The sequence below is a fragment of the Dasypus novemcinctus genome, chromosome 5 (assembly GCF_030445035.2).
Source record: "Dasypus novemcinctus isolate mDasNov1 chromosome 5, mDasNov1.1.hap2, whole genome shotgun sequence".
In the NCBI taxonomy this organism is placed as follows: Eukaryota; Metazoa; Chordata; class Mammalia; order Cingulata; family Dasypodidae; genus Dasypus; species Dasypus novemcinctus.
In genome coordinates, this window is record NC_080677.1 from 24,430,926 (window position 1) to 24,450,137 (window position 19,212).

Sequence of the window (19,212 nt, forward strand, 5' to 3'; positions counted from 1 at the left end):
CTAAAGATCAACCTGCTGGTGGGCATCAAAGGCAACATCACAGCACTAAGTTTGAGAACTGTATTTCCCAGGATTGGGTCACTGAATCATTGGCGTCCTGGAGAAAGAATTCCAGAAGCTCTGACTCTCTGGATGTAATTGAAGGTGTTACATACTCAGAACTTGTATATGCAAAGAACACACAAGATCCTTTGCTCCAACCTTATTTTGTTCCCATCTTACAGATGAGATAATTGATGCCTGGTGAGATTAAATGATTTGTCCAAAATCGTCAGACTAGTAATTACCAGTGTTCTCAAATGTTTAAATCATGTTTCCCCAAGTTCAGCAAATCCATGGGCATGAGGATTCCAGAATCCATGCCAATATAAAGCATTGTTTATTTTAATAGCAGCCTATCCTGCAGCAACCTGTCCCATTATCTTACCCATTTCCAGGTCTTCTGAAGAAATGTGAGACACAGCAATACAACGACTACAAAATCATATTCATGGTTTTTAAAGAGCACAATGGCCCTCATTCGACTGTGTCCTTAACTTTAAGACTTTATTGATGGATGAGGTAGGCAGGTAATGTCTTTTGCAGACCAAACCTTGACAGAGATTGAAAGCATCTGCCAAGAGAACCCAGGCTTCCTCTTTTGCCACCTGGACACCTGCCAGATTTTGCCGTTAATTGGCTTCCGCACAGGCAGCTATTTTACAAACGATTCTGTAGGTCTTCTGTGGCACATGGTGATTTAAAGTGAAATGTTGAAAAGCACTTCTCAAGCTCTCAGAGCTTCCAGGATTGCTCATGTGGAGCTGATTGGACAACAGGGAGGGAGGCAGCCCTCAAAATTGCTTGCGACTAGAGTACACAGCTCCTCAAATTCAGAGGAGAATCTCAGAGAGATGGAGACTGAGCAATCTGATTTCTGCTCAAGAGATACTTTCCCTCAGGTCGGATGGAATTGAAAAGAGAGTTGATGGCAAAAATGCCATTGTGACCTTAAACATGCTGTCTTTGGGTTCACACCACATTAAAGAATGGAGTGCTATTAAAATATACTGAACATTTTAATCACTTCACTAGCAGTAAGCCGGAAAAAAAATTTTTTTTTAAGTTCTGAATAATCCTGGGAAGGAGGATTTTGCCAAGGAGATTTTAATGTCAAGAATGTATGTGAAGCTAAAAATAAGGTGCTCATGTGCAGCCTGGAGCCGTGGGTGGGGGTGTACACATACTCAAATTAAATTATTCTATTCTCACATATGGAAAAATCTGACAGCAAGAATTAACTAGAAAACATTTCGTCACATTTCGCTTGGATTAGTTTATAAATACCAAATACTAGAGCTGTCACAATAAGCCCCACTAGCACTGCTAGGCTGAGGTGTGAGCTAGACCAAGGCTGCAATGTGCAAAAATGATAAAGTGTCTGGCGTAACCATCAAGCCTGGAAAAGCTCCCAACTTGGGAGAAGGTTCAGAGTTCAAAGGGGAAGCGATGTCCCTGAGGAGTGAGGAATGGAGCCCAGAGTGGCCCAAATGCGAATGCAGGGGCAACGGTCTCCAGAAAGCCCCCCAAACTTGTGAGGCCACAGGCCCAGGTCTCGACCCTCAGAGACTGGAGGCCAGGGTCCCATGGCTTTTTAGCATTATATTTTTCTGAACAGAAAACTTCCCTTCTATTTTGACCTTGTTTTGTGGCACCAGCAGTTGAGATCTATCCACAAATCATTTGTCCATACAATAAGAGCATGGAATTGGTTGTTGCCAATAAACCCATTTGAAAACAAAGGCCATTAGCAGAGAAGGTGCAAAGCACCAGTCCCTGGAAATGGATTTGTTGGCATTTCAAGGACAGTTTCTTGGCGACAACTACTGAACCTCCAATCTAAAAATGAGAAAAAAAAATTTTTTTTTAAAGCGAGGTCTACCTAACTTTTATTTGCTCCTTAAGCTGTAATTCAAAGATTCATGTACAACTCTGTTTCTTTCTTCCCCTCTGCTTGCCTGTTTCTTCAACTCTTCCAAGCCAGAACCCTGGGATGGTGACTATTGGGCTCTTAGTGGTGACAATGGAAAGGAGCGCTGGGAGTGGTGGGGAAAGGGGAGATCTTTCCTGGTTGGAGTGAATAGTTGGTGACTTCAGATTGGCCAGGACTTGCTGATGCAGGCTGACACACTCATTAGGATGTTTGCCTTGTGCATTCCCCCAAGGGATGACAGGAGCATGATGGAGAAGTTGGCTCAGCCTCTGTACAGTATGCCCAAGCTGATAGTGGAGACCCAGGAGAGCTGATGGGGTTCAGCCTAGTACTGCCTCTGCCCTGGGGTCTAGATGAATTCTGGTTTGGCCAGAACCTGCATCTCATGTCTCTCAGTTCTCTCTTGGCCAGTCATTCTGGAATCCCGTGATCTTTGCTCCCTAGAGAAAGTCAGAATGAGATAGGGAGGTAAAATAATTTGACCTGATAGGAAATGAAGTAAGAATGTTAAGAGATAAGTTATTGAGAGTGTGTTAAGGATCAGACACTGCGTTAGGTAATTTACCCCCTGCCTTCCTTCCCCACCACTCCCTGCCCTCCTGCCCCACTGGTCAACATCAAAACCCAATGGACAAGAATGTCACTGGCCAAGAAGAAGGCCTTGCTAATAACCGCATTTTCAGATGAGCAAACAGAGGCTTATGGAAGTTAAATAACTTTCCCAAGTTCACACACAGCTATGAATCAACAGTGGTATGATTTGAAACTTGGCCACTGGTATCCAGCCCAGCCCTTACACAATTCTACCATTCTGTCTCCTATGCAGTTCTTCACCCACCCCCTGTCGCTGTGGAGGAGGAAAACAGCTGAAAAAACCAACAAGCAGCAGAAGGGGTGAGTGATTGAGGAAAGGGTCTTGTTGGAGCTCTGCCACATCTTACTCATATAACCTCAATAATGTCACATAATCTCCTGAGCCTTAATTTGTTTTTCTGTCCAATGGGAACAATGCCCTTTGTCCTGCTATCACTACAGCATTGTATTTATTGAGTCAGTTCACACAGAGAAGCTTTGAACAGAAGCTCCTTATGTCATGATCAGGAGAGGTGCCTCTGTAGGTGATGACCACATAGTAGACAGAGCATCAGCCCAGGCCTGCGCTTGTATTGATCACACTAGCTGTGCGGCTCTGACCCTCAAGGGTCTCCTCTCTAAAATGGGAACACTCTAACCCACGGGGGCGTTGGGGAATGAGGAGTACACACATCGAGATCTGGGCGCAGAGATGATGAATGGGTCTGAACCCGGCAAGAGCAGCCCTTACCTGCCGGGGAAACAGATGGAGCTGCTGAAGACACAGTAGATGAGGGGGTTGATGGCGCTGTTCAAGGCCGGTAGGTTCTGGATGATCACGGAGGCATAGAAGCGCTCACTGGTGTCAGGAAGGAGGCTGAAGTTGTCCAGGATGTCAAAGAGGAAGTACGGGCTCCAACAGCAGATGAAGGCTGAGGGAGAAGACAGCCATTAGCACCCCAGCAGGCCACAGCCAAGGGGACTTAGTTGGCCCTGACTGGAGCTTCAACTTGGAGGGTCTTTGGCATCTGGGATCACTCAGGAATATTGGGGTTAGGTATAGTGTTTAGAACAGTTGTGTGTGTTAACGTGGATACTGTGTTTGCTTGAACACACACAAACATACACCTCACAGATGCATTCCTGAAACAGAGTGGATTTCCTGATTCTTTTCTGTCTGTAAAGAGGTATCTAATTCTTGCTGTTGTGGCGTCATTAACGAAAGCCTGGGAATTGATGGGTGTGGCCTTAGTCTTTCATCCAACACAGCAAAAGCCTTTGGAGACTCTCGGGGAAAAGGCAGAAGAGCAGGAAGCAATGTCATCAGATGACAAGTCCTGGTTTGAGGGTACGTTAGGGGAAAGGGGTGATACACAATGTTTCAAAGCACAGCCAGATGTAATCACAATGTCCTCAATTTTCTTTTCCTTCTCTAAGTTAACCACTCCAAAAAAGCATCACTCAACACATTAGTATGGAAGATACCCTGATTTGGTTTGTTTCCAAGGAAACGAGTAAGAAATGGAGCTCTAGGGATAAACACTTGGGCGAGGGGGAGATGACGGACACACACGTACTCTATTCTCTCGCTATCATCTCCCCCCATAGAAAAGCCCCAACACCTTTTCTCACCAGAGAGGGAGAAGTCAGGCTTCCTTGGCCATCTGCCTGCAGGGGCAAACTTGCCTCCATAATTGTTTGACTGACACATGGTTTCTTTCCCCACTCTTTGGCAATGCAGTAAAGGGGAACGATTCAAATAATAAAGGCCACTGAGCTATGTGGGTTGTGGGTGGTTAACCTCCAGCCGTGGCCCAGAATAATGGTTCTGGGGAAGGGAGGTACAACACTGCTTTTGGGGGACATCTTGAAATATGCATGTGTGCCTACGTGTGTGTGTGTGGGGTTCTGATGTTGCTGGGATGCCAGTCATTCTGCATGGGCCAGCAGTCCCACTCACCAAAGACTTATTTCATATGCCACACATCCTGCGAATGCCCAACTGTACGTGCCTGTGGGGAAAACCCCTGTGGATAACTCTCCAAGTCTAGAAACCTGACATTGTTTTATACACAAACACCAGATGTTTTTAAGAAATACTGAGGTTTCCAGAAATGACATTCCCTTGTAAATGGAGGCAAGATTACTTTGTTTAATCTGGAACTTTACTAAAGTTTGTTTATCTGCTCAGAAAATCAAGTCACTGACAGCAATCCTGCTTATATATCTTTAAGTCTCCATGAAACTGGTATTGGGGTTCATTTGCCGCTGTGACTTTGTCTAGGGGTAAGCATCCAAAGTTCATTAGGTCTTCTTGTGGTGCTGTGCCCAAGTGCTTGCATACTAAAAATCCAGATTATTTTATAATAAATTATTTTCTTTCTATTCCTCCTTTATATTGTTGTTGGGACAGAATATTGAATTTTTTAAAAAGAAGTACAGCATGTAGGAAATACTTTGTACACATTTCTTTTTCATGATGGTAATGAAGCCATTAGAAAATATTTGCCATAGAAAGGGGCGTTTTGGTCTGACAGGGTCATTGACACAGGCTGACGCTCTCGTGCACATCCTGCTTCCTGGCTTAAAGGACCTGCAGGGCCTGCGCATGTGGCTCCTGACTACAAAGGACTGTTTTGGGTCTGGAACACATGTCAAAGCACCTGTTTTCCTGAGTCAACAGTCAGGGAATGTATATTTGTGCTTCTGATTGTCTGGGAGGGCAGAGGACTCTTGGGTGTACCTCGAAGGCTCTGAGAAAGGTCTTGAACCCTGGTTGGTTGTATATGCTTTATTTTCAGTTCTGCCTGAAGTATTGTTTTATGCACCTATTCCACTGGCTGAGACATGCTGCATGTTGTCTGTTTGGCATTTTACAGTTGGCATTTTTGAGAGGTGAGACTGACTGTTTCGGTGATTTAACATGCAGCTAAAGTGAGAGATATGCTTTCTTGGAGCTCTCAAGAGCTGCAAGAAGAGCAGGGAAGGGTGCTATTTGAGCTAGATGAAAAGAAAATAGCACAAATCCCTTTCCTTCTTGTACTATCTCATTCATTCCTTCATTTGACAAACATTAATTGAGCACCCGGTATATCGGGGAGCCAATTCTAGACCTTGGGGACACTATGAGGAACATAAAAGACAAAGTTGCTACCTTCATGAATTTATGATTCTAGCGGGGAAGACAGACAATAAGCAAATCAATGTTGGCCCTATAATGTCAGGTACAAGTAGGAATTAGGAAGAAAAATAAGGCAAGCTAATGACTAGAGGAGGGCTATTTTAAAAGACTCATCAGAGAGGCCTTCCACAGGAGGGGGCATTGTTGGGAAAGAGTGGGATTTTACTCCCAACATAACAGGTAGCCTTAGGTGAGTTTGCAGGGGAGTAACACTATCCAATCTACATTTGTGAAAGATGGCTCTGGTGGCTTTGTAGAGAATAATGAATAAGAGAAGAAAAAAGACAAATTGCAGTTTTCTGGGCAGAACTTTGTGGAAGCTTTGATGAGGGAGGTAATAGCATTGATGGAGAGAAGGGGCTGGGTTGGGGATCTCTTTTGAAGGTGGGGTTTCCAGGCCTTGCTGATGGACTGATGAGGGGTATGAGAGAAACAGAATTGTGACAGATGACTCAGGTGTTTGGCTAGAGCTCTGGGTGAAAGATGGTGTCATTTACTGAGATAGGGGAAATGGAGAAGAGTTCTTTTGCAGAGCATGGGAGAGCATGCCAAGACTTCTGTTTTGGACATGCTGAGTGTGATGAGCTTCTTAGAAATATATGTAGAGATGTCAGGTAGCAATCATATATTTCACTTCTAAGCAGGAAACATGTTTCAAGAAGGAGGGATTAATCTCGAGAAGTCAAGTAAGATGAAGATTGACAATAGACATTTGGCATTTTAGAAATGTTGGTGACCTTGATAAGAGTGACTTCACCGGAGTAATAGGAAAGAGCTGATTGAAAGATTGCAGAAAGAATGAAGGTGAAAGGTGGAGACAGGATATGTTTGACTTTCTTAAGCAGTTGTGCTACCAAACAGAGCGGTGAAGTGGGGCAGTCATTGGAGAGACCCATTGAAGGAGGTGTTACAATATGCTTGTGTGTGTATAACCCAGTAAAGAGGAAAATAATTGGAGGAGTAAAGGGCAAGAAGGAATGGGATCTGGGTCTCCAATGAACAGACTGGGACTAGATGGAAGCAGAGACAGTTTATCCACAGGAATAGGAGAAAAGCCAGGGTGTATGGTAGAGATGCAGGCAGGTAGGAAGCTGTGGAGGTAAGAGAATGAGGAAGCTCTATTCTGATTATTTGAATTTTCTTAGTGAAATAAGCAGTAGGTCATTAGCTAAGAGTATCTAGGAGAGAGGAAGATTTGAAGGTTTGAGAACAACAACACACACCAATCTGGCACATATTAGGAGTTCTAGAAATATTTATTTAAGAAATGAGGTGACATCACGGGTTTTGAGGATAGAGAGAAAGGGAAAGAACAGAAGACAGGAGATAAGGTGGCCATTAGGGAGGAATTTGTAGTGACCCTGAAATTAAATTTTCAAAAGAAATGGAATGCTACTCTAGCTTCCCTTTGCTTGTGAACGTTATCCTGGAGGAGAGTATGTCTTTGTGATGGTTAGGCTAATGCGTGAACTCAGCCCGATAATTGTGCCATTGTTTGGTCAAGCAAGCACTGGGCTAATTGTAGCACAAGGACATTTATGGATTTTAGTCATCAGTGAGGTTATTGCATAGATGGCTGATTCCATCTGCATCAGCCAAGGAAATTGCCATCAGCAATGAGTGAGGGCAGTCCAATCAGTTGAATTCCTTAAAAGAGGAAGTGATTTCAGCATTCAGAGAATATTTCTAGCTCAACTTCAGACAGCCAACGTCTCCTGGGAACTCATCAAGGACCTTCATCGGAGCCCCTTGTTTGCAGCCTGCCTGCAGAATTTGGACTTGTGCATCCCAACAGTCATGTGAAAATTTTTTATAAAATCTCACACTATTTACAGATACCTCCTGTCATTTGTTTCCCTTGGAAACCTGGTAAAAACTGATCTACTACATGACATGAACATCAGTTTCAGCTAATTATGCTCTAATCAGATTTTTTCCAAATTATTCACTCATGGTCTTGGTAGACAACTATATGCACAAGGAGAGGGATTAGGAAGCAAATATTGTCCTTTGAAGAAGCCGCAGTTGGAATGGTGAGCTCAGCACATTCTTTTTCTATTCAAACATGGATAGAAGTGCCTGTAGACAAATTCCTTTGTTGTGTGGACTTTCCTCCACCAGGTCCCAGATGCACCTCTGCTTGGAAGGTTTACACAATTCTGCAACACAAAGTGGGACATTGCTTACCAAGGACGATGACAACGCTATATTTGATGGCCTTGATTTTTGCCTTTGAGATGAGCCCTCGGTTGTAGCTGGTGCACAGTTTTCCACCTGTAGATACAAAAGGGGAATGGTAAAATGAAGTGCTCAAAATGTAGTTTCTGTTTCTGCCAATGGAAACATCAACAGTTAGATCCAATGCTATCATATGGACTGGGCCCCATATATCCTGCTTACCTATTTCCCAGGAGGCCCTCCTTGGACACTTTGGGGATGAAGGTGGCTCTGGGCTGGGTTCCAGAAGCTGCTCTTAATTCACGACTTACCATAAGATGCAAATGCTACGGTATATCCAGACTCTCTCAATTCAGGTTGAAGCTAGAATTAGACCATGTGATTGCAGGGAGCGAGACCTGCTCCGTGGAGGGCTGGTCTCTGAGACCAACTCTATGCTGAGACACTCATCTGCCCCATCAACCAGGACAAAATCATTTTCCTAAAATGGAATTTCGGACAGACTCATTCATATAACTCAGAAATTCCACTCTCAACAAAAGCTCAAGTCAGGGATTTCCAAATAACTTCCCAAATTGAAGCCTGGATATAGCTTTAGTCATATGAGTGCTGTCATCTGATGGTGAACAGCTGAGGGGTAAATCGAGACTATTTCAGGGACTTTGCTTTCTTCAGTCCTGTACCATGATTAATAAATATTTGTTAAGTGAATTCACAAACACTTCTCGCTCGTCAAGAAGTAGTACTGAAGCCAATGTTGATTAGGATGGGGAGAATTCAGCGTAAGAGCATTTAGTTAAAGGAGTGGCTAAATGGTGAATTTGGGGATGGAAATGTTGGATGCAGGGTGACTTGACTCTGTGAAATAGATTTTTAAAGTCCAGGGCTTCTGCCAGCCCATATGGCACCTTTGTGAAAAGGAGTGAAATTAACCTGCCTGTAGATGGATGCAGCCCTGTCCCAGAGAGCATACTTGGGGGAGGTGAGTAAGGAGCATGGGCAGTATTACAGGTTGAATCGTGCCCCCTACCCCCCAGACTGTTCAAGTGGTAACCCCTGGTCCTGTGAATGTGAACTTATTTGGAAATGGGGTTTTTGAAGAATGATTACTTAAGATGAGGCCAAACCAGCTAAGGGTGAGCCCTATTTTATATGACTAGTATAAGGAGAGGAAATTTGGGCACAGACACAAGATTGTAGTGAATACATCTATAGGCCAAGGAAGGCCAAGGAAGGTGAAGGATTGCCAGCAAACACCAGAATCTGGGAAGAGGCAAGGAAGGCTCCTCCCTGATAGGTTCAGAGGGCACGTGGCCTTGAGGACATCTTCATTTCTGACTTCTGGTCTCCAGAGCCGAGAGACAATACTTTCTGTTGTTTTAAGCTGCCCAGTGCGTGATGCTTCGTTACAGAAGCCCTGGGAAGCTCATTCAGGCAGGATTCCGGTCCCTTGCACCCTCTCCGCTGGGTACATGTGATTGGGCTCCACATGCCCTGGTCAGAGGCCCATCCAGGCACCTGAGTCCTGTGTACACGAGAGAGGCCAAATGCTATTCTCAGTTGTGCTCACCACATTGCTGGATATCATGTTTGGAATTTTAATTCCCGTGGAAATTGGTGTGAATCTTACCTTTGCACTATTTGTATTATCCAATCTCCAGCCCAATACAGTTCAATGCAACAAGCATAGACCATCTACTAGGTGATAGGGATTGAACAAAACGGCTAAAATAGAGTTCCTGTTCTCTAGGAAATTTCAGCCTAGCAGGAAAGGTCACACAGTCTGCCCAAAGCAGGCTGAGAAGAGAGCAGAGAAGAGAGCAATCACCCTACCACTATATCTGGGGAGGCTTCACGGGAAATGCAGAGGTCATCAACTACACTTTGAATGGCGGGTAGAATTCCAAAAGGCGTAGGTGGAGGTATGGGTGTGGGATTGGGCAGACATGTTAAGCAGAGGAAATATCCTCAGCCAAACATAGAAACAAGAAGCTGTGGGAAGTGTTTGGACCACAGCGAGTTTCTTTTAGCTTCTGTCTGAAAGTGCCTGGATTTGGGGGTGGGAAGAGCTGAGGCCAAACTGGGCAGACCTCAAGTGTCTCTGTGGGGAGACTGTGCAGCCTCAGGCTACTGAAGCTTTTGAGCATTTGTGCAGTGTGAACTTTTACTCATTGGAAAGGACCAACTGTTAATCGGAAGACAGGTACTGGGGACATTTTAAGTGCAATGAAATGAAATGCTAATTATAATTTATTTGCATTTCTTAATGTATACCCCCATAAGGCCATTCTTAGGCACTATTAGGCGTTTTATTCTGTGCTTTTCATGGACTCACAAAACCCATGTGGTAAGGAAGCAAACACTTCAGAAGCATTTACAGCAGTGGTTCCTATCTGGGAGCGATTTTGCTGCTAGGGGTTTGTGGTAGTGTCTGGAGACAATTTTGGCTGTCACAGTGAGGGGTGCTGCTGCATCAAGTGGGCAGAGGCCGGGGATGCTGGGAAACATCCTTCAGTACACACGATAACCCCCACACAACAAAGAATTATCCTGTCTCAAACGTCAATGGTGCCAAGAGTGAGAAACCCTGATTCCCAGGGTGGTATCTTGGTAAGGACACAGGTGTCAGGATGGGTCCTGATTTCACCCTCCACTTTTACCAATTACTAGCTGTGCAATCTTAGGTAAATTGCCGGAAATTATCAGCCACCTCAGTTTCCCCATTGAAATATGTTATGAAGGGGATTAAGCTGAAATAGTGTATTCAAGGTACCAAGTCCCATGCTGGGAATGTCAATTGTCTTATTAGTTGGGATAATTGAGGTTTTACTACTATTTCATGAGAATACGAGCTCCCTTTATGGAAATGTACAGAAGTATTGCTACATTAGATCATTATTATGCAATGCTGTTACTGGCATAGGAATCACATACATCAATAAATTGTAAGGGTGCGATTCTATCCATCTTGTGGGGGAGGGGAACACGTAAAGAAGATAGACCAAATTATATTCTTTCGAAGTGTCCTAGGTAACAGCTTGCCCCTCAACAGTGAGGCTCTGAAGACTCGGTTGATCTTTCAGGAAAATCCTTGAGAAGGGCATTTGTGCTCTGAAACCTGTTTAAAATGGAAACTGGCAGTTCTTTCCATAGGGCAACTGGGTGACAGTATAATCAACTACCTGCCCTCTCATCTCCCAATGAGATCAGTGAGAAGCGTCTTAAATCTGACCACTCCAGGAAATGCAAAACCTCCCATTTCTAAAGATGGCTCTTCAAAGAGAGCTGAGCTACATGCCAGTAACTCTCCTTTATTGGGAGATAAAAGGATTATTTCTACTCAAGCCATGGCACTGAGCCGGAGTGAAAAGCAGTTATATTCCGCCGTCACTGTGCATTAATAGGTTGGGTAGCTTCGAGGCGGCAGGTCCATTAGATTTGAGACTGGAAGCAGCATGCTGTCTTGTGCAGCTTTAGCTCAAGGGTACATCCTTGATGAGGACCCATGCAGGAAATTTCATCTCCAAATGGCCAATTTCTGCTCCTCATCTTTCCAAGGCTTCCAGGCCCCTTAGAGAGCAGTGGGGATCCCCTTCTTCAGATGGGCTGAGCAGTTGGCGGTGGGGAACAACGCTGGCTTGGGATTTTAAAAGGAGGAGGAATTTATTTCTCTGAGGCATCCATCTGTGGACTTATCATGTGTGCAGGTAATTTGCTTGGAAACAAGGAAGCCTAAATGGCAGTGACGGCCTCTTTATTTACAAATACAACCTGAATGACCCCAGAACTCATCAGTTGAACCTTTTGTCCCTCATTAGACCTCCTTAGCTACGGGACTTTGGCTGTTTCCTTCCTAGGAGTTTTTGGCCCTCTAGTTTTTCTGGCAGACCCAAGAGGGTGTCTCAGGCTGTTCCTGGATGAGCTGGGGTCACTGCCTAAGCCTCTGCAGGTGCCCTGCTCTGTTCCAGTCGGTCCATGGGTCACTGCCACTGCCCTGGGGAGCCCCAGGCCCCTCCCACTCAGGTTCCCTAACCACCTCATGAGGAAACCTGGTGGGACGGGCCTCTGCCCTGCCAGCACACTTAATTCTAAGCTTAATTCTAACTGGGAGTTCCCTTCACTCCTCCTGGTGCTTTGTTCTACTGCTCCACCTCTGAGACCTCAGTTCTGTCCCTGGGCTGCGGATTGTACAGTACGCCTGCTCTGCCCCACAGATACCTGCCCTCAAAGTTCTTCTGCGAGGCAGTAAGGAAATGGCTTCCCCTCCTGTGCTGTCTGTTGCAAGACCTGCAGCTGAGTGGCTTAAGCCCCCAGATTTTTCTGCTTCTTTAGCTTTACTGGCAGATTTTCCTTCCCTAGATCCTGCAAGTGCTACTTAGGGTGGTTAAATTGGAACGCTGTGCTCTTCAGTGACCCAGCTGCTTTCTCCCCTCCACTCCAAGTCCAACTAGCCAAGAGCCTCTCCTCATTTTTCTTGATTTCACCAACTGCCACCCAGAACTTGCTCTTAAGTGACCCAGAACCATTCGACCTTCAGGCCCTCCTGCTGATTTGCTCTACTCCATCTTCTCCCTGATGTTTCTCTCTCTCTGAGAACCTATTACCCCTGATTGTACCCTGAGAGGTATGCCCCATCCCACCCTCCAGTTCTACATGCCTGCATGTCTCTGAATATTTGATGTGAAGACACTTTTAGTTCTCTTTTCAGGAGGTTTTGAGCCCCTAGCAAAGCTGTGGTCACAGGTCAATAACAGGAAAGATCACCTAGGTGGTCTTTTCTGGTTCTCAGCTCCTCAGCTTCTAAGGTGGGCTGCAACGGAACCCTGTCAGGCCCAAAATAACTGGTAGAGACTGGCTAGCTGTCCATTAAACTTGTTCCTTGTCCTTCTGGGCATGGAGCTGTAGTACATTTCCCAGTCTCCCTTTCAGCAAGTTGTGGTCATGTGATTAAGTTCTGACTAAGGGCACATGGGAAGGATCAGTGTATACTGTTTCCAGGCCTGGCCCAGACAAACCACCTGAGCAATCCTCTACTACCTCTCCCTGCCACACTCCTGCCTGCTAGACATTGATGCCGAGGGAGACCAATTAGCCAATTGGAATTGAGCTGAGTGAGAAATAAACTATTTTATTAAGAGAATTGAGATTTGGGGGATTATCTGTTACCACTGCTAATGTTTCTGTAACAAGCAGAATAGGTGCCAGATGTGCAATGCTGTCATAATAAAAACCTAAAACATGTGGGATTGACATAGTGGGCAGGAGCAGGGGACAAGGAAGCTGGTGTTGGAAGCTGAGAAAGTGGAGATTCATTCGTTAGGAATGTCACATTTGGGGTCCAGGAGGCAGACTGTGTGACTACCTAGCCTGGAGCTCAGGGAACAAGGCTGGAAAACAGAATGTTTATAATGTGTGTTGATTGCTGTCAGCTGTTTAGCAAGGTACTAGAAGAAAGAAATGTGTTCAAGCAAAAGCTGGTTGGCTTATGAACAAAAATGAAAGATAGTAGAGATAGTTACAAAATGTATGATCTTGTCAAGTCTTATAGAGCTGTGGTCTTCCAGTCCCCAACAAGTCCAGCTATGTGGTTTGCAGAGTCGAGGGCAAAATGAAAATGTGTGGGCCCTTGTTCAAAATTATGAAGAATTTCAATAGTGACAGCAGAGCATTAAACCAAACGTGCAGCCATTCTAAGTGAGGGTCCCTTGTGACTGCACAGGTCCTATGCCAATGTCCCCAAACATAAACTATAAAACTGAGAGGTTTTGAGCAGCAAAGGCCCATTAAGACTCATCCCTGAGGCAAAGGATGTGGCCTCACATCTATTGTTTCAGATGATGTCAAGCTAGGTGCCATTACATTGAGGGCTGGCCATGGGGTGAGGAAGAAAAACAAGTCAGACCTGAGAATTATAATAAGAATTTTTGAAAATGGTTAGTAGAACATGAAACTGACTGGAAGCAAATAGGTTACAGCCTGCTAAGTTTTTGAGGGGTTTATATTGCCAAAGAAACTGTGAGCTCTGCCAACACTTAGAACTATCAGACTTTAAAATTTTCACTAATCTTGGTGGTAGAGGCTTAAATATGCATTTTCCAGATCATTAATAAGGTTGAGGATCTTTTTCTATGATAAATTGGCCAGAACTGTTTCTCATTCTGTAGAATGTCTATTTGTATCTTGCCCATTTGAAAAAAAAAAATCCTATTCTTATTGACCTTTAGAAGTCCATATATTCTGGATGCTAATCTCTTTCCAGTTAAATGTGTCACAAAGAGCTTCTCCTGCTTTGTGTCTTGGCTTTTTACTTCATATAATTTTAATGCTACCAGTAAAATAATTATCTTCTTTTGTTTTTCTGTATCTCGTATCTTGTTTGAGAAACCCTTTCCAATGTTAAAAATATCACCCTACATTTTCTTTTAAAAGTTTTAAAAAATCTTATCTTTCGCATTTAAATCTTTAGTTCCTCTGGGATTTATTTTTTGCCTTTGGATTGAGCTTCAGATCTAATTTCACTTCTTTCCCCATGGTTTTCTCTCACATATCAAGTTTCCATATATGTGTAAGTCTGACTGATGACTCTCTATCTGCTCTGTTTTTCTATTTGTCTATTTTAGTGTGCCAATACCACACTCTATTGATCATTCTGAGTTTATGACAAATCTGAATCTTTGGTACAGCAAATCTTGTTATCCATCTCCAGGAGTGTTTTGGCTATTCTTGGCTCTTTACTTTCCCATATGCATTTTAAAATCAGCTTGTCAAGCTCAATAAAAATTCTTGTTTCAGTTTTGATTAGAGCTATACTAATCCATAGGCTAGTTTGGAGAGAAATTACATCTTTATGAAACTGAATCTTCTTATTCATGGGCATGATATGGTCTTCATTTATCCGTGTTTTCTTGAACATTTTAAAATACAGTTTTATGCTTTTTTCCATAAAGCTCCTACATGTCTTTTGTCAAATGTAGCTATTTATAAAGACAGGCATTTTCTTTCTTTTTTTTTTTTCACTATTGAATAAATTACTTATATTTGAGGATTTAGTGTGATGAGCAATTTTTAAATTAAATTGTTCGATCTTAAGGGGAAAACAAAAGAGTAAACCTTACAAAGGAGTCTTTATACTCGTTCAACTCAGGACACCAAGGATGACCAAAAAAAATAAACATAACCACTGACATAGTATTAAAAATATTAAATTTATACATTTGAGTATTCAACAAAAATAACATTGGTTAGTACCTGGCACACAGAAGGCACCTAATAAATATCAGTTGATTCTCAAACGTTATGATTTTGCCAAATAAAAATGACATATGCATCCACATGTAACTATTTTATAACAAACATGTAAATGGCATTTTCATTTCCATATTTACTGATGAGGAAATGGTACTGAGAGTGGTTGATTGGTTTATCTTAAATAATTTAGCTAGAAACTGAATAGGACTTAACCCAGTTTCTAATGCAAAGTCGAAGCTTTTTTCCTCTACCCAATTCTTTTGAAACTTGCAGTTTGGATACAGCATGGACCACATCATGTCTCTCAAGCTATAATGCCAGACACAGTGGCATCCAGATATGTCAGACTTTGTCTATCCCGTGTGCTCCCTAAGTCTCAAGCAGAAATGTTCTATCTTATGTGAGTAGATACCCATGGACATCAAGACCCTGCTCATTTAGGAAGATAATGTACAAAATCAGAAACCCCCTTTCCACTACTTTTTGCTCTCCACACCTGCCTGTGGGAAAGCCTTTAGATATTTGTTTAACATTTTTTTCCTTTCTGGCAGCCTTTGAGTGGGAGGAAGAGAGACATTTGTCAGCAAGAATAGTAATTCGCAAACCAAGGATGGCTTGAATTTTGCAGCCAGTGTTTACAACATGAGTTCCTGTTCACACTAATCGTTGCTAATGTCCTCTTGTTTATGAGCAATAATCTTGGCATGCTAATGCCACTGGAGATCCTATTTACCAGCCAAGTTCAGAGCTGCTGGGCTGCAATGACGGATAGAAAATTGAGTTCTATTTATGAGTAAGATGTGGACAATGAATGGGATTTTGAGAATACCAGCTGCTCCTCATTCCAGAAGAAAACCCTGATGGTGATGGAAAGTTATGGAAAGTAAAAAAATGGTTATAATGGAGATCTACAGTTGTCTTAAAGAATAAACACTGACTATAGTCATTTCTACCTTTAGGGAGGGGATAAATGTATACAGAGATTGGAAGCCAGGAGAGCCCGAGAGAGTGGGGATTGGAAAATGTCGTAGCAGGGAGCTATGGGGACCTCTGGAGAGAGATGGGTACAACTACAGGGGTGAAAGGCCTTCTGGGAAAGGAAGACGGGTGATGCCTCCTGTGGTGGGTGACAGAATGTGGACGTCAGAGGTGTCTGAAGCCCTTCTATCACCCCAAACCTCCAGCAACACCGGCCCTGCTCATTCATGAGTGGCATTTGGTGAAATCAAGAGAAGTAGGGTGGGGTTCACGGCTAGGTGGATTTGGAGTGGCGGGCACAGAGAGCTGGGAGAGCTAGTGAGGGCGAGAGAGCTCCGAGGGACAGGGCAGGGTGGAGAGCACAACCTCTGGAGGGCAGGGTTTAAGCCAGTCTGACTGAAATCTTTAAGTTCAGGAAGCCCTCAGCCTGCCGAAACAAAACTGCACCCGTACCTACGAGTATTGAGCCACCTTTTAGGTTTTAAGTCCATCGAAACAAAACATATCAGGAAACGAGGCCAGAATAGCACTCCAGAGGGGGGTGCTCTAGTGGGAATGGAGGCCAAGCCACAAACACTCAGTTTGGATTTTTAACTTAGAAAAAAATTTGTTTCACTTTAAGCCCTTCTTTCAGTCACCCATCACTCTTTAATGCCTTCCTTCTGGGAGGCAGTTGATTTAGGGAGTAAAATGGGCTCTCTAGCCAAACAGATGTGCATTTAGAATCCTGATTGTACAGTGTGGTTCCCATGGAAATGTATGCAAATTGCTTAACCCTAGAGCTGATCTCCCATTTGTAAAAGATGGAAAATATACCACCTTGCAGGGTTGTTATAAGGATCAAAGGAGTGAGCATGTGGAAAGGGCCTGGTGAAGTACCTGACTCTAGATGCTCTGTCTGTCCCTCTGTCTTCTCTGTCCCAGTCAATGACTTTTTTTTTTTTTTCCTTTTTCCTGACTGCCCTAAGCTCTGGACCTTCCTAAACCCTCTGGTCCCATCACATGGCCTGCCCACCACTGTCCAGGCTTGTGTACTCTGCTAAGTGACAACCCACTTAGTCGGTTTATGCCTGTGTATTGCATATTCCCTAGTCCACGTAACACAGGTACTTCTCCTGGGCCCTCCCAGAGTCAAGGTCTTAATGAAAAGGACCCACTCCCTTGATGTGACTTTCAGGCATCGTGAAGTCTCAGTGGGGAGACAGCTGAGGGCAGGCAGAAGTGCCTGTCATAGCCCTCGTATCAGCTTCTGGTGCTTCCGCATAGCTTGTGTACCTATCACCATCCTACCCTTATATCAGGACATAGCTGACCTTGGTGATCACCCATTCACTGAGCATTAAGTTTTTAACTTGCAGAGATTTAAGGATTCACAAGTTCAAGAAATCTATATTTCTTGGGGGCCTCTCAGGGTTCAAGCATGAAGTTTACACAGAGAAATACCTTGAAAATGCACTTTGGGGTGGTGGACTTGACCCAGTGGTTGGGGTGTCTGTCTACCACATGGGAGGTCCACAGTTCAAATCCTGGGCCTCCTTGACCTGTGTGCAGCTGGCCCATGCACAATGCTGATGCGGGCAAGGAGTGCCCTGCCACGCAGGGGTGTCCCTGTGTGGGGGAGCCCCACGCGCAGGGAGTGTGCCCTGTAAGGAGAGCCGCCCAGTGTGAAAGAGAGTGCAGCCTGCCCAGGAATGGTCCCACACACATGGAGAACTGACACAACAAGATGATGCAACAAAAAGAAACACGGATTCCCATGCCACTTACAACAGAAGCAGACAGAGAAGATGCAGCAAATAGACACAGAAAATAGACAACCGGGGTGGGCGGGGAGGGGAGAGAAATAAATAAATAAATGAATCTTTAAAAAAAAGAAAAAGCTACCTTAAAAAAAAAAAAGAAAATGCACTTTGGTGGTGGTAGTGGGCTGGTGGTGGAGGGCTTAATTAATGATTTTAATAATTACTGTTTATGCAGGCTAAATAATATATTTTATTATATGACTATTGTTTCGTATAATAAAACTAATGTAATTAAAGAAAATAGAAAACAGAGATCATCAAAAGAATGTAAAATCACATTGATTCTACCACTCAGAGGTAACCACTGTAACAGTTACTGTCTGTCCTTGACATTTTTCCAAAATCTATCTATATCTATCTCTATATCTCCCTATCTCCATCTCTATCATCTCTCTCTCTATATGTATCTCTATATCTACCTACCTACCATCTGTCTCTATATATTTCATATATATATATAGAATACATACATATTTTACTACATATAAAGGGATATACACATATTTTTAAAAGTGATAACTGTTTTCTCCTTTTTAACTTGACACGTGGACATTTTTCTATGACAGTAAGTACACTTCATGCAATACTTTTCAGATGCTGTAATATTCCATTGTATGGCTATATAGTTATTACACTCAGTCCCTCACTGTAGGATATTAAGACCTTTTCTGATTTTTTCTGATTATAAACAAAGATTCTTTTATTTCCTTTTCTTTCTCTCTTTCTCTACCCTTTCCTTCTTTGTCCCCCCTTTCTTTCTTCCTTGCCTTCCTCCTTTCTTTCCATCCTCTCTCCCTCCTTTCTCCCTCCCTCCCTTCCTTTGATCTCTCTTTTTTTTTTAAAAGATTTATTTTTATTTATTTAATTCCCCTCCCCTCCCCCGGTTGTCTGTTTTCTGTGTCTTTTTGCTGCAACTTGTTTCTTGTTTCTTTGTCTGCTTCTGTTGTCGTCAGCTGCACGGGAAGTGTGGGCGGTGCCATTCCTGGGCAGGCTGCACTTTCTTTCACGCTGGGCGGCTCTCCTTATGGGTACACTCCTTGCGCGTGGGACTCCTCTACGCGGGGCACACCCCTGTGTGGCAGGTCACTCCTTGCGCGCATCAGCACTGCGCATGGGCCAGCTGCACACGGGTCAAGGAGGCCCGGGGCTTGAACCGCGGACCTCCCATGTGGTAGACGGACGCCCTAACCACTGGGCCAAAGTCTGTTTCCCCCTTAGATCTTTTAAACCTGTAATCAGGAGCCTATTTCCTTAGAGCATATGAGGTAGGAATCTAACCA

The 19,212-nt window shown here is 43.7% G+C and overlaps 1 protein-coding gene across 1 annotated transcript in view; it reads right to left on the reverse strand.

Annotated features, from left to right (window-relative positions):
• Positions 1–2,321: 2,321 nt before the first annotated feature.
• Positions 2,322–19,212, reverse strand: part of NPSR1 (neuropeptide S receptor 1) — a 184,458-nt gene continuing 167,567 nt past the window's right edge. Inside the window, exons 7-9 of the mRNA XM_058298040.2 lie at positions 7,914–8,000; positions 3,297–3,477; positions 2,322–2,412 (exon numbers count right to left, since the gene is read on the reverse strand). Coding sequence (XP_058154023.1) covers positions 2,322–2,412; positions 3,297–3,477; positions 7,914–8,000 — 359 coding nt within the window. The remainder of the gene's footprint in view (positions 2,413–3,296; positions 3,478–7,913; positions 8,001–19,212) is intronic.